This window comes from Oreochromis aureus, linkage group 1, assembly GCF_013358895.1.
Source record: "Oreochromis aureus strain Israel breed Guangdong linkage group 1, ZZ_aureus, whole genome shotgun sequence".
Lineage (NCBI taxonomy): Eukaryota > Metazoa > Chordata > Actinopteri > Cichliformes > Cichlidae > Oreochromis > Oreochromis aureus.
Genome location: NC_052942.1, coordinates 3,183,013 through 3,197,959, shown reverse-complemented (window position 1 = coordinate 3,197,959; position 14,947 = coordinate 3,183,013). Strand labels below are relative to the sequence as shown.

Genomic DNA, 14,947 nt, shown 5'->3' with positions numbered 1-14,947 from the left:
GTGGCCCAAAATCCAAAAAAGGTAAAAAGTCATCCGTGTTTCACCGACTTTAAAATAAAACAGTCGATTAATTATCGCATTTTTAAAAACCATTTTCATTCGCACAGCATAATCAGCATTATGTTCATAATAGAATCAGTACACACCCTTGGAAAAAATGCATACAGTCAAACATGTCATTTAATGTAAACAAAACAAAACAAAAAAGTTAAAAGAAAAGGCTTCTATAAACATCCTGAAGGAACAAAATAAACATCAGAAGAAACTGTAATGATGACTGACAAAGTAGATAGACCTCTATATATCCAATCCTATCTTATACTATCTATCTATGCATATGTATGTATATAGATAGATTGGTCATCATCACATCACACAACATGCAATCATAAAAATCAGCACAGTGCAAAATAAATGACTTGACTTGATCATTGTGACCAGTGGGTCAAATACAGAATGTGTCTTCATCATTCTAGCATATAAAATCATTTTCACATAATACAACCACATAAAACATTTCTGATGGTCCGATGAGATCAGGTTATTCTTGTTAGTTCATTCCCCGCCTCTTCTGTCCCAGGGACTGAAACTGGCTGAACAAGATTTTGCACATACAGATTCTTTCAGACATCATGGAGGCAGGTGTATTTCTCCTGCTGCTGTTCCCATTGTTGGGGATTGGGTCGACTCTCAGCTTTTATGGAGACAGCATTAGTTTCATGGCTCCAGAGAAGGAAATGGGTGGGACATTTAAGGTAATACAAAATAAGTATATATGCTGAAACTTTCACTATATTCTTTTAATATTGAGATTCATCATGATATTGAAAGATGGGCAATATGGATCACAACACAGATTAGTTTACATTTAGTGTAATAATGCATATTTTTAAAGTAGTGGCATTTGCAAAAAGATCCTTTTAAAAAAAAAAATTAAGTAACCATACAGCCCCGTTGCTAGTTCTGAAGAAACCTAATTGGAATGCAAAACACTTGCATACAATCCAAACGCTTGTGATGAAGAAAATAGTTCACACTTTCATGCATGTTGTACAGTAATTTTAAAGCTTTTCAATATTTTTGTGAGTAAAAAACTTCAGAAATCCCAAATGGTGGATAGTAATGAAAATGTGCGATCTCAGTATCTGTTAAAAGAAATGTACTAGAACAAAAATAGAAGCACAGGAATTTAAGAGTGGGTTCATTTGTCAGGGAATGATAACGCGTGTGTGAATATGAATTCTTTATTTTCTACACATTTTCTACATTTCTACATTTTTGTTTTTAATTAGGAATTTTATTAATCAGTTTATCAAGCATCACAGAGCTGAAAACATGGAGGAAATACATTTACTTTCCTTCTTGTTTTTGCTTTTTGTTTATTAAGAAGTGATAAAACGAGATATCTAAAATCCCCTCACTAAAACCTTTGACACTGAAATGAAGCAACAGTTTTAAACCTGGTTTTATCTGATGTTTACCTTTCTGTTCTGAAAACTACAGAAATCTGGTCCTTTCAAAATACAACTGTAGAATAGCTTTCACAGATGTTATAGTTTCCACATTTATAAGCATGCAAGAAACAACAACGACTTGGGGAACAGGGGTTAGGGAGGAGTTGTTATTTAATATTTCAGCCCCACCAAAGTTGGTTTGAAATCATGAAGGAAATTGTTCAAAAACTTGGGGAAAAAAACTGTATTGATTTGAATATGCAAAGAATGCAGATTTTGTGTGCACAGAAATTTTTTAATTTTTTTTTAAACCCTCTAGGTGACCTTTTATCACCGGCAGAATGGCAAAAGTAACTGTCAGGATCAGTCATCTTTCTCATGTGATAGTGGCGTATGTACAGGCTTTAACGAGTCGAGTGTCCTGCAAACAGACCAGGACAGCACAGGCCAAGGCCGCTGGTGCCAATCTGAAGGACACACCACAGCAACCATCCTGACTAATAATGCCTCCTTTTCTCTGAGGTAAGTCCAGGGCACAATAACACAGCTTATCTGATTTAGTGTTCACTAGTTACTCTGGTGTATCTCACAGACTGAGGACAACATTGTATTTAACAAGCATGATCTAGTACAACTTAAAAATGAAGAACTTGAGAAAAGTCAGTCCACTTGCAGTGGGATCCGTAGTAAGTGGACTCGTACTGAGGACTGGCCAATACATTCTGAATTGTTACGCTATTATTTATTCTATAGGCTGATCAGATTTGATCTTTACTTTGAAAAACGAGCTCAAATAACAAAGGTTTAAAATGAAAGTATGAGCCACTTTTTAAGGAAGTGGGGCCTAAGTACACATCACACCCTGCATTTTCCACAGCACAGTATCTGTCAGCGTTGTTTTGAGAAGTGATATTCAGCTTCTCATTCCACCACACTGGCTGACTGTCACACTTGCTGGGACACTTGAATAGAACACAAGTTTGGCATTTGGAATATTTTTGTTGGTATGACAGCCCAGCCTTTTATGAGAAACACCCGTGTGTGAACAAATAAAAGAACGAAACAAAGCATTAATTGTAGCATCAGAATGGTAAAGGGATTAGTATAGTGCCTTTCTATTCTCATACACACACACACACACGTGTTTAGATGGTGCTTTTAACGATACTTAAGCACATTTAGACTCACTCACACTACGACGAATGCATCGAGGGCAGCTTCGGGTTCAGAATCCTGCCCAAAGACATTTCAACACATGGACAGAAGGAGCTGGGGATCAAGCCACTGACCTTGTGATTGGTAGACGAGCTGCTCTACCACCTGATCCACAGCTGCTCCATATCAGCTCCTCATATTTTGGAAACACCAACAAATCAAGAATAAATGCAAGTCTGTCTTGTAGTGATATAGACATTGAGTATCTTCACCAAAATGCTCTCTTATCAAAGATGTATGTAAAATCCAGACCAGACAGAGTTTTTTCACTTCTCAGATGGCAGCCATTGTTGGTTCAAGTGACGAGTATAACTACAACACCTCCTTTTCAGCGACTCTGGCTGCTGCTGGGTGTCTAATGTTGAAGGGAAAACCCAGTGGACAACATATGCTGAGCTGGACCTGGGAACTCGATCTGATACGCACACTGTCAACAGCTGTCCCGTAACAACAACAGTGTCTTCTTTGCGGTACATGCCGTTTTTCTTTTTTGATTCAACATAAAATCGTGAATCTGGAAATCTTACATAAACATCACACAATGATTAGTTGTTAAATTACTGTAATATGTACTAATATGATGCCTGTTCTTGCAGGGTGCCTCAAAACTGTTTTTCGAGGATTCGTATTCTGGCACATGATCCAGATGGAGATGAAGTGAAATGTCGCTTTGCTACATCCGGTCCCAGAAACTTCACTCTAGACGAGGTAATCCGGACCAAACAGGGGCTCTAATGACCTTCAATGTGGTCATCTGATGTAACAATCATTATAGCATTATAAGCCACTAATTTTAGGCACAGCTATATATTAATCAAAATGTTGGTTTCATCAGGCCAAAACCCATATTTTCCCCTGTTGCATCCATCGTTGTGTATGGATGTGAGAATGATCAAATTCTTGCAAAGAATAAAGTGAATGCCTGAGTGTATATGGCTCGCACTGTGGAAGACCTTTTTAAATGGCCAGTAAGACAAGATGAGTGCTATTATGAAAAACAGACAATTACCATTGAATTTTATGCAGCTGTTACCCATCTTATGGGAAAGATGGGTGTCAATTAGTGTCTGGCACCAGGACACTGGCAGCAGAGTCTCTGGGTCCTGTTGTATTATCACCGTTGGTTCTTTGTCACAGTGCAAAATGTACAAAAATGTACTTGTACATAGTGCATTTCTAATCAGTGAGCTACAGTGATTAGGTCAGGGGTATTTATAAAAGTAACATACTTAATGGATGTAAGGTTTCCCATTGCATTCATCAAGATGATCAATAATTGATCTTTCAGTGGTTTTAATGCTTTGATTGATCAGTATGTTCTGCACGTTGACAATATAGTTGATGTAATAGATACAAATTTATAATAAACCCATTAAAAAATCAAATAATTTAGCCAACTATCTCCATTAAGCTCATCTTGTAGTCTCATTACAATCATTTGCATGCTTACTTGCAAAGAGAGAGAATAAAATCTTTTCTTTTTAAAAAAAACTTTAAAAATGTGTAAAAAAAAGATTATTGTTATGCTTTAAGCATAAGATCAGCTCTAATAGTATGCCTTTGGATTTATTAGAAGCATGTGTTTACGCACTGTGAATCTGAACAGAGCAAAGACCTAAGGTGTGAATCACATATAAGTTAGCAGAAATAGAATAGAAATTGTGCGGACTAGGCAAGTGAGAAAAGAAAAGAAAAGAAAAGAAAAGAAACACAAAACTGACCAAATACAAAACAGATGACTACTTTGAAGTACTCGAATGATGGTAGGACAAGGGCACACAGGAGATCAGGTGATGCAGCAAACAGGAGTGACTAGGAGTTGGACCAGACAACACAGAAGAAATGAAACCAAAAGAAAAACGGTGACATAGTAACTATGTTTGGAATCCTGTCTGTTCAAAACAGATGTGTTTAATAAGCTCTGAGAAAACAGCACCTCTGTCATGTCCATTTGTTATTCTTGTCCCTTTAGACTACATGCACACTGACAAGTACAGGTGACATTGAGACTGGAATCCACGTGTTTGAGTTGATGTTAGAGGACTTCTCCACCAACAACATCACTTTGACCTACTCAGACGGAACATCGGTGTTTCGTGAGGCCTCTGGCATGAACTCAGCTCCTCTCTGCAAAGTAAAGCTGCAGTTCTCAATTGAGGGTAAGTGATTCATAAAAGTATATGGTCAGTGTGACACAAACATAATAAACACCTCACCCCAAGAATACTGAATATGTATAAACACAAGAGGAATATCATAAATACAGTCATAAATATCACAAAAACTCCACAAGGTCATGTGAAAAAGGTATTTTAAAACATTACCATTAAAACTTTTTTATGTGGTTTGGTTATTAAAAAAAACAAAAAAATAATGACTCAACACGAGTCCCAGTCTCCACTCGAATCATATCTTTTATTTGTGTTATAAGAGTTTCTCACATGATGTAACTTGTATACTGTATTCTGATCTTTCAGTTGAAAACAGCAACAAGTCTAATCTATCATTTAACCCTGTTTATTAAATGTACTAAATAGTCTAAGAATGTAAGAGTAGAGTATACAGTTTATATAAAATAGTATAATAAATATTTAAGACAAGTGAAATTTAAGTACAGTATTTGGATACATTTTCTTACTTTAGCTTCCAAAGTTGCTTCTAATGAACCTAACTTTAATTTTTTGATAATGAAGTGTTTGTTGAATCTTTAGACAAAATATATCAAATTTTAATCTGCATATATATGAGTTTTAATTTGTATCACATTTGCTACATAAGCCATATTTTTGCAATTTAGTGCTTAAAAATGTGTCATGCAATTTAAAGTAGAAGTAAAAAAAATAAAAAAATCATGCTGATGATGTAGAAGTCTCAAAAACTCACAAAAACACGCATCATACATGACATGCTGGCCTTTAAAGGGTTAAATTTAAATAAACAAAGAAATTACCTTTGTTTTTTCTAAGTTACACTTTATCTCTGAAAAACTCAAATATGTTTCCTTTACGTTAGTGCGACACAAGCAAGAGTCATTAGTAACAGCAAAGCAAGGTTAACTGACTGGATAATTTATGACTTAACTGGCAGCTTGAAGACTGTCTCACTTTTATTTTGACGTGGTGACTGACCAACCAACTAACTCAGAGAGGCCACTGTATGGCTGCACAATACTAGAAACTGTGAGGTCTCATAGAAACAAAACTTACATTCTTTCTGCCTTGTTTGTGTTTTAGTCCTCCTGCCAATACCAAACTGTGAAGCCGGTCATGTGCAGCCCATATTCTTGTACAAAACCCCTTCACACGGTGATATTCTTCATGCCACTGTGGGCCAGACATTCCAGCTGTATGCTGAAGCTGAAGCTCGCCATGCCAGGTGTTTACTTACTGAAATGATTAATTATGGCACTAGCTTTCCCTAAACAAAAACCCTGTAATGTTGACATAATGCTCAGAGAATTTCTGTGGATTTTGTGTGTGTGTGTGTGTGTGTGTAATGTTTATTCATTTCCCTAAAGCATCCACGACTTTCAGGTCAGTGGCCCCCAGAACATGACCAAAGTGTTCAAAGATGATGTGCTCGGAAAAGCAGAAGTCACTCTCAGCTGGACACCACAGCTCAGTGACCTGTACAGATATGTCCCAGTCTGCTTCACTGCAGAGACAATTGACACGTGAGTGCCTTTATATATTTTCCTACAGTTTTTAATTTTTAAATCAAGCATTTTAAAATAATAAAGATTATTCACAAGTGGAAAAAAAAGGTAGACAGATGCCAATCATCTAAGGAATAAATGTCCAAGGAAAATCATCCCAAAGCCAGACAATGCTCAGAGTGAAAAATTATAGCTTGCTTGGAAGGACTGGCAACATGGCAAAAAAATAAAATAAAATATGGCAACACAGCTGCAAAGTTGTATGTGAACAAGCCATAGGACTTCTGGAGCAATGTCGTTTAGACAGATGACACTAAAGTAGAGATTTGCTGTAACCCAAACACAGCATATTAGCAAAAGTGCCTCAGAACCATCAAGCGCAGTGGGGAAAGCTGATGATTGAAGATGGTTTTGTAGCCACAGGACCGGGGCACCTAGCAGTCTTACAGTCAACCATGAACTCCTTTGTGTGTTAAAGTGTCCCAGAGTCAAATCTGACAACCAAAGCTTGGTGAAAACTGGGTGAAACAACACAACAATGATCCCAAGCACAGCGACAAAACTACAGCAGAATGGCTGAAAAACAAAGAATCGTAGTTCGGACCTCTACTCCACTGAAATGCTGTGGTGGGACCTTACAGTTTTTCTTGATTGCTTTGACACAATTCTCACAGCAGGAAAGTCCTTCTCACCACTTTAATGCAGTTCTCAAATCAGCAGCACATTTCCTCGTACACATTACACATTGTCACACACTGCTGTTGTTTCCACACATATTTTACTACCAAAGGATTTTGCTACTATGTTGATGCCCTTCTCACTTGAATCTACAACTCATCAAAACAGTCACAACTCTAGATCGATCACTTCCCTGAAAACTGCCCAGCATTGCATTAATATTCAGTCAGTTAAATTACTTCAGTCTTTTTTCATACAGGGAGTGCAGAATTATTAGGCAAATGAGTATTTTGTCCACATCATCCTCTTCATGCATGTTGTCTTACTCCAAGCTGTATAGGCTCGAAAGCCTACTACCAATTAAGCATATTAGGTGATGTGCATCTCTGCAATGAGAAGGGGTGTGGTCTAATGACATCAACACCCTATATCAGGTGTGCATAATTATTAGGCAACTTCCTTTCCTTTGGCAAAATGGGTCAAAAGAAGGACTTGACGGGCTCAGAAAAGTCAAAAATAGTGAGATATCTTGCAGAGGGATGCAGCAGTCTTAAAATTGCAAAGCTTCTGAAGCGTGATCATCGAACAATCAAGCGTTTCATTCAAAATAGTCAACAGGGTCGCAAGAAGCGTGGGAAAAACCAAGGCGCAAAATAACTGCCCATGAACTGAGAAAAGTCAAGCGTGCAGCTGCCAAGATGCCACTTGCCACCAGTTTGGCCATATTTCAGAGCTGCAACATCACTGGAGTGCCCAAAAGCACAAGGTGTGCAATACTCAGAGACATGGCCAAGGTAAGAAAGGCTGAAAGACGACCACCACTGAACAAGACACACAAGCTGAAACGTCAAGACTGGGCCAAGAAATATCTCAAGACTGATTTTTCTAAGGTTTTATGGACTGATGAAATGAGAGTGAGTCTTGATGGGCCAGATGGATGGGCCCGTGGCTGGATTGGTAAAGGGCAGAGAGCTCCAGTCCGACTCAGACGCCAGCAAGGTGGAGGTGGAGTACTGGTTTGGGCTGGTATCATCAAAGATGAGCTTGTGGGGCCTTTTCGGGTTGAGGATGGAGTCAAGCTCAACTCCCAGTCCTACTGCCAGTTTCTGGAAGACACCTTCTTCAAGCAGTGGTACAGGAAGAAGTCTGCATCCTTCAAGAAAAACATGATTTTCATGCAGGACAATGCTCCATCACACGCGTCCAAGTACTCCACAGCGTGGCTGGCAAGAAAGGGTATAAAAGAAGAAAAACTAATGACATGGCCTCCTTGTTCACCTGATCTGAACCCCATTGAGAACCTGTGGTCCATCATCAAATGTGAGATTTACAAGGAGGGAAAACAGTACACCTCTCTGAACAGTGTCTGGGAGGCTGTGGTTGCTGCTGCACGCAATGTTGATGGTGAACAGATCAAAACACTGACAGAATCCATGGATGGCAGGCTTTTGAGTGTCCTTGCAAAGAAAGGTGGCTATATTGGTCGCTGATTTGTTTTTGTTTTGTTTTTGAATGTCAGAAATGTATATTTGTGAATGTGGAGATGTTATATTGGTTTCACTGGTAAAATAAATAATTGAAATGGGTATATATTTGTTTTTGTTAAGTTGCCTAATAATTATGCACAGTAATAGTCACCTGCACACACAGATATCCCCCTAAAATAGCTAAAACTAAAACCAAACTAAAAACTACTTCCAAAAACATTCAGCTTTGATATTAATGAGTTTTTTGGGTTCATTGAGAACATGGTTGTTGTTCAATAATAAAATTATTCCTCAAAAATACAACTTGCCTAATAATTCTGCACTCCCTGTATATATATGAAAGAGTAGTAATCTGGCCATTCTGCTGCTCACTGGATATTTTCTCATTTCAGACCATTCCCTATAAACCCTAGAGATAGTTGTGCGTTAGCACATCATGTATCAACAGTGTCTGAAAACTCACACTGGTCCATCTGTTATCAGCAGCCATGCCATGTTCAGTCATCCTTCAGCAGACAGTCTTCACCACGTCTACATGTATAAATGCTTTGAGTTCCTGTTGATGTGAAAAGTTGATTAGATATTTGGATTACTATAATGAGCAGTCTTCAAGTTAACATTACATTTAAGCTGTCTCTTTCCATATTTTCACTTAAATATCTTCTTTCTTCCTTTTTTTGTCATTAAGCCAATCAGAGATGAGGTGTGTTGTTGTCTTGGTGACCCAAGCATCTACCACACAAGGTTAGTAAACACCTGCTCTCTCTCTTGACAAACGAGCAATGCGTGTAATAACTAAGAGTGCCATGGCAACAGCACAAACACTGCTGGCCACTTGTTCACAAACTTGTGGTTCTGTTTTGCTTCCCATGAAACCTCTTAAAATGACAGTACTCTCTCTTAAAAAATACATAAAAACAAAACCTAAAGAACTTTTAAAACAGTGTTTTTCTTTTGTTTATGTCTATTACATAAGTAAATTAATTGTTTGTTTGCATTTTCTTATTCAACCCTATTTCCAAACGATTTGGCATACTGTAAAATAAGATAATTTTGAATGAAAGTTGGGACAGGGCAATATTTACGTCTGTGTAGAATTTCCTCCTTTTTTAACAGTCCCAAAGATCAGTTGTTAGGAGTGTTGTCCCAGTCTTCTCTGATATATGATTCTAACTGCACAACAGACCCAAGTCTCATTTGTTTTGTGTTTCACTTCCTGTTTTAACAAATGCATTTAGTTGGTAACTGCAGACAGGCCAGCTCAGCACACAAACTCTTCTGCTATGAAAGCATTGCTGTTGTAATAGATACAGGATGCATCATAACCTCTGTCTACCTGGAAAACATGTAATCTGTGTGGGAGCGCACGCTGGTCTAAAACCTGTTGTTAATGTAACACTACCTGAGGGCTTAGAGATCACAATCTTCCAATATCTCAGCAAGAATCTGAGCTTTCTCCAGATTCTTTTCGTCTTTTAATATTATGTACTGTAAATAATAACGTTATTCTGAAAATTATCATTGATTTGTCGACTAACTTTTTGTGCACATTGGTGAACCCCTGCCTTTTCTTCTCGGGTACTCTAACAGTTTCAAAATAGTCCTCTAGCTATTACTTTTGTTGCCCTGCTCCTACTTTTTGCTGCCATCAAATTCAGTATAAGCTAATATTTGTTCTAAAATAGTAAAGTGGATCAGTTTAAACATGTAACATATTTTCAATGTGAATAATTTTTTTTTTAAATTTGCAAATCACTCCCTTCTGTTTTCAGTTTACATGTTACACAGCACCTAGGCTTTTTTTTAAATTGTAAATCGAGGTTATAAATATACTGAATAAAATGTTTCATTTCTTAGATTCTTTTAAATAATGTAATTAAATGCGTTTATAAACCTCTTTTACAAGTATATGGTAAACGTTAAACACAGTTTGAGATGTAAATGCATACATGTTGGATATTTTAGTTTTTTTCAGTCCAGTATAATTTAGTGGTTTTCTGCTAGTTCTCTTCACAAACTGACATAAATTAACCCAAAGATATTTTAGTTAGATTTCAATATTATCTTTGTTATGTTTCAGTTTACTTAGTCTTATTATCTAATTGATATTGTTATTTTGCAGGGGTTTTTTCACATTTATGTGTCGTTTTTAATTTAATTATAACATTGACTCTTATAACTAAGTAAAATCACATTTGTTTCTTTGCTATTTTCTTTTTTCCTTTGTTTTCTTCTTTTATAATAGCTTTTTATTTATTTTTTAATGATTTTGAATATGAATATGTAGTAATGTATGATAAAATACTTTATTCCTAATAGGTAGCTAATATAGATTGTGATGTTTACAGGCAAGGCCACTGTTCATTGCTCAACCAATAAGATGACAGTGGCCCTTGATAAAGCTTCCATGCCTGGCATTGACGAGAACTTTCTCAAGCTGAGTGATCCGTCATGCTCGCTCACCTCCAACAGCACTCACATCATGGGTGCAATGTCCTTCAGCACTTGTGGGACAAAAATTGAGGTTTGGAAAAACAATTACATTTCTTTGTAGATAAAAATGTTTTTTTCATTAATGAAAAGAAAAAAATGAGTCTGTAAAATAAGCCAGTTACTGTACGTGGCAACGAGAAGAATATTGTGTCTCGTTACACTGATTAAAAATGTTGCAATCAGAACAACATCACAACCGTTGTTCATTATCCTCACGGCAACTATTCGCTTTTCCTTTGTTTGTCTTAAATACAGGATAAAGGTGATTATATCATTTTCAAGAATGACATCAACTCCTTTGAGCTGCCTACTGAGGTTATAACTCGAAGGAAGACAGTTAAAATCGGTTTCTCATGCCAGTTTCCCAAAGCCATCAGCATCTCCAATTACTATAATCTCCACAACGCTGACTACATTTTCACCGAGTCCAACTTCGGAAGCTTTGGCTACACTTTTGAAATTTTCCACAACAGCAGCTTTACAAATAGAGTGGAGGCTAGTGCCTATCCAGTACAAGTCAAGCTGCTGCAGACTATTTTTATGGGCGTTCAAGCTAGATCAGAATTACCAAACGTGATGTTGTTTGTTGAGTCATGCAAAGCCACTCCTGATAACAACCCTGAAAACAGCCTCTCGTACTACATCATCAGGAATGGGTAAGTGCTGATGCAAAAAAAGTGTTGTAAAATTTAAAAAATGCTTAAAATTCCTTACAACTAAATTGTCGATAATATTTTCAGAGGAGTGTATTTTAGCTGTATTAAATAGCAATATTAATTACTACAACTTACAATTATTAAATGACATCTTCCATTTACATTGCTTCATACGATTGACCTAAACCTTCTTTCAGGTGTGTAGAAGACGAGACAGTAACAATTTACCCATCTAATCAAACTGCATTCAACTTCGGAGTTCAAGCCTTTAAATTTACTGGAAACTATGACCAGGTAACTTTGGATAACACCAATACAAACCTCTAACCTATACAAAAATATTATTCACACAGTTATGTACTGAAGAGTATATGCATAACAAAGAAAATCCTGATATCACTGCTTTCCTGCTGTTTTGTATCCAATTTCCAAGTGTGAAAAAGCTTGAAAAATTATTTTGGTACAAAATCAGCAAAATTTTTAAAAGTTTTTTTTTTTTTGATCAGGTTTGACTAATAACTATATACACCGATCAGACATAACAAAATTACCACTGACAGGTGAAGTGAACAACACTGGTATCACTTCATGCCATCTGTTCGTAGGGAGGAGACATTTGGGAGCAAATGAACATTTTAACTTCAAGTGTAAGGATTTGAGTGAGTTAGACAAGGGCCAAATTGTGATGGCTAGAACATTTCCAAAATTGCAGTACTTATTGGTTTATTGGTTTGATTAAACAGACAAACTGCCAAAAGAGGTGTCAGAGTACACAGTGCATGGCAGTTTGCTGCGTATTGGGGATCAGATCAGTCAGGGTGCCCATGCTAAACTTCATCCATCACTGAAAGTGCCAAGAATGGGCACGGAGCAATGGAAGAAGGTGGCCTGGACTGATGAATGACACGTTTACATCATGTGGATGGCCGGGTGCCACATACCTGGGGAACACCTGGCACCAGGATGCAGTATGGGAAGAAGGCAAGGCAGAGGTAGTGTGATGCGACAGACAATATTTTGCTGGAAAATCTCGGGTTCAGTGAGACTGATTAGTCAGTTGGATGAGTGATTAAACCTTTCTGTACAGGTCAGTTCAGCTTTGTCAGCGAAAGGGGACCAAGACAGTATCAGAGAGGTGGTCATAATATTACGCCTGATTGGTGTACATGCAGTTTTTAAGTTGTGGTGACTACCTTTCAAGCATTTCAAGATGGGTGACTGGTGGTTAGACAAGTACTTGTTATTCCAAAGCCTTTACCCTTCCACATTACAGGTGTACATCACTTGCTCTGTAATCCTGTGTGAGCCTGAGAGTCCCTTTTCCAGATGTGCCCAGGGATGTCTGAAGGATCCATCACGCAGACGTAGGCGAGGCCTGAGCAGGGAGACAGGTAGCCACTACATTACCCAGGGCCCTCTGCAGTTTGTTGGGCAGCCTTTTCCTGATACAGCAGAGAACAGTCAGGATGTTCTGATGGAAAGAAGCGGCACACTTCCAGAAGGTTAATCCAAATATTATCAATCTACCTGTTTGATTGCCTCTCTGCCTCCTTACTTGCTTGCCAGCTTGTCCAACTATCCATTTATTGATGTCTTTCAGTGAGTCCTCCACCAGCTTCTCCAGGCACAAAATCAAGTGGGGAAGGTTGGGAAATGAGGAAGATCTTCAGCTCCAACATCTCCACCGCAGTCTTTGCCAGCGCCTTCTTAGTGTCAGTGGTGCTGTTGGGCATTATGGCTCGTTACTACCGGAAGAACAGAAGAGCAGAAGACCGCAATGTTCTCATAGCTTCAGAATGGGAGAACTAAACCCAGTATTTACTCACAATTGTGTTTGTCTCACTTTCACATGATCACTTTCTTCAAAGTCTGTCTTAAAACAAAATTGCATCAAAAGCTGCTAAACAACCCTTAAAAACATCTTTTCACCTGAAAAGATGGCAGACATCAGTCCTGCCAAAATACACTCAAATACTGATAGCTATTATGAAGCTTTGAAGTTGTACATAGTCAAATATTTAAGTAGGTATCTTCTACTGTTATTCTTTATGTGATCTTTGATGGGATAATAACATGAATGGGTAAAAACGAATTTAGAAGATGCTCGTTTGATTTGAACTACACTGTTAATATTTTTTGAGTGTGGACAGGTAGTAGAGTCAGAATTCATTTTGGATGATGGGTTCACTAGGCAGCAGCAGAGCCTTTCTACAATTGGTCCATGACGGTGGGACTTTAAGACAGACTTGCTTAATTATCTTTTTTTTTTTTTTTTTTTAAGGTGATTGGTCTATATGTGGTGTCTCGGTCGTCTAGTCCTCTAGACAAAATGATTAGTTCTGATAGGGGTTGCATGTTAACATATCTAATACCCGCGCACTCACTAAAAGGCACATGCTTTAAAGTAATGCCAAGAACAATTTATGACAATTCATGACCTTCTGTTCAAAGCTCATCTCCACAGATTAGTTAGAACTTCAAAGCAACATTGTATTCAAAACTGGTTTTGCCAGATTTTTTTCATGCCATTATAGCATCGACTTTCTGGAAACGTTCTGCTTTCTGATTCTCAACAAAAGCGGCCGGCTTCTCGGGCAGAAAGTGTCTTTTAGCAACTAGTTTATGTACTTTATAGGAGCTTTGTTTCTGGGGGGGTTTTTTTCTCCTTTTGCTTTTACAAAACATTATTGTTTAAGAAAAGATAGCGGTTTAGGCTAAAATTTTGTTTAAAATACTAAGAGCTAAAAGCCTGCATGTTGAAAAATCCCCCTAACACTCCACTAGATTTGGTTCTCTTTAATTTAGACATATTTTTTCATAACTTTAAACATAAAGAGTGAGATTAGCTGCAGATTCTGTGTTAGTGGTGGTGGAGAGTTTGGGGTTTGTTTTGGCTTACAGAAAAAATGATTTCTGTAAGAAATGGCCTTCCTTCAAAGACAACACATTAATGTCTGTAATGTCCGAAAGTGTAATAATATGTAATTCTGTCATTTAAATGGGATTTATTGGCAATAAATGGAATACACTAGATTTAAATTCTACTTGAAATTGAAATCACATAATAAACACAATACTGGGTGTGTATGCATGTGGTTTGTTATGCGTTTTCATTTACTTTATATAAAATCTGTTATTAAGTGGGCTTGTTTATTTGGACATGAATGAAAATCCAAGCCAAAGTAAGACTGATGATTTGAACAGATTCTCAGAACATTCATATGAAAGGGGTGGCCTTGGCAGCATCTGACCAATCACAGAGGGGCCTTTCATAGGTCACATGACTCTTATTTCACAGAAAATTATCAG

General features: G+C 37.5%; 1 protein-coding gene across 1 annotated transcript; it reads left to right on the top strand.

The window, feature by feature from the left end:
* Nucleotides 1-227: 227 nt before the first annotated feature.
* Nucleotides 228-14,729, top strand: LOC116334302 (deleted in malignant brain tumors 1 protein-like). Its single transcript, XM_031757712.2, has 13 exons — nt 228-755; nt 1,774-1,976; nt 3,002-3,139; nt 3,266-3,377; nt 4,642-4,828; nt 5,903-6,044; nt 6,187-6,342; nt 9,178-9,233; nt 10,838-11,013; nt 11,238-11,638; nt 11,836-11,932; nt 12,912-13,140; nt 13,239-14,729. Exons 1-13 carry the CDS (start codon nt 633-635, stop codon nt 13,445-13,447), a joined length of 2,229 nt encoding a protein of 742 aa, XP_031613572.1. The 5' UTR covers nt 228-632; the 3' UTR covers nt 13,448-14,729.
* The last annotated feature ends 218 nt before the right edge of the window (nt 14,730-14,947 follow it).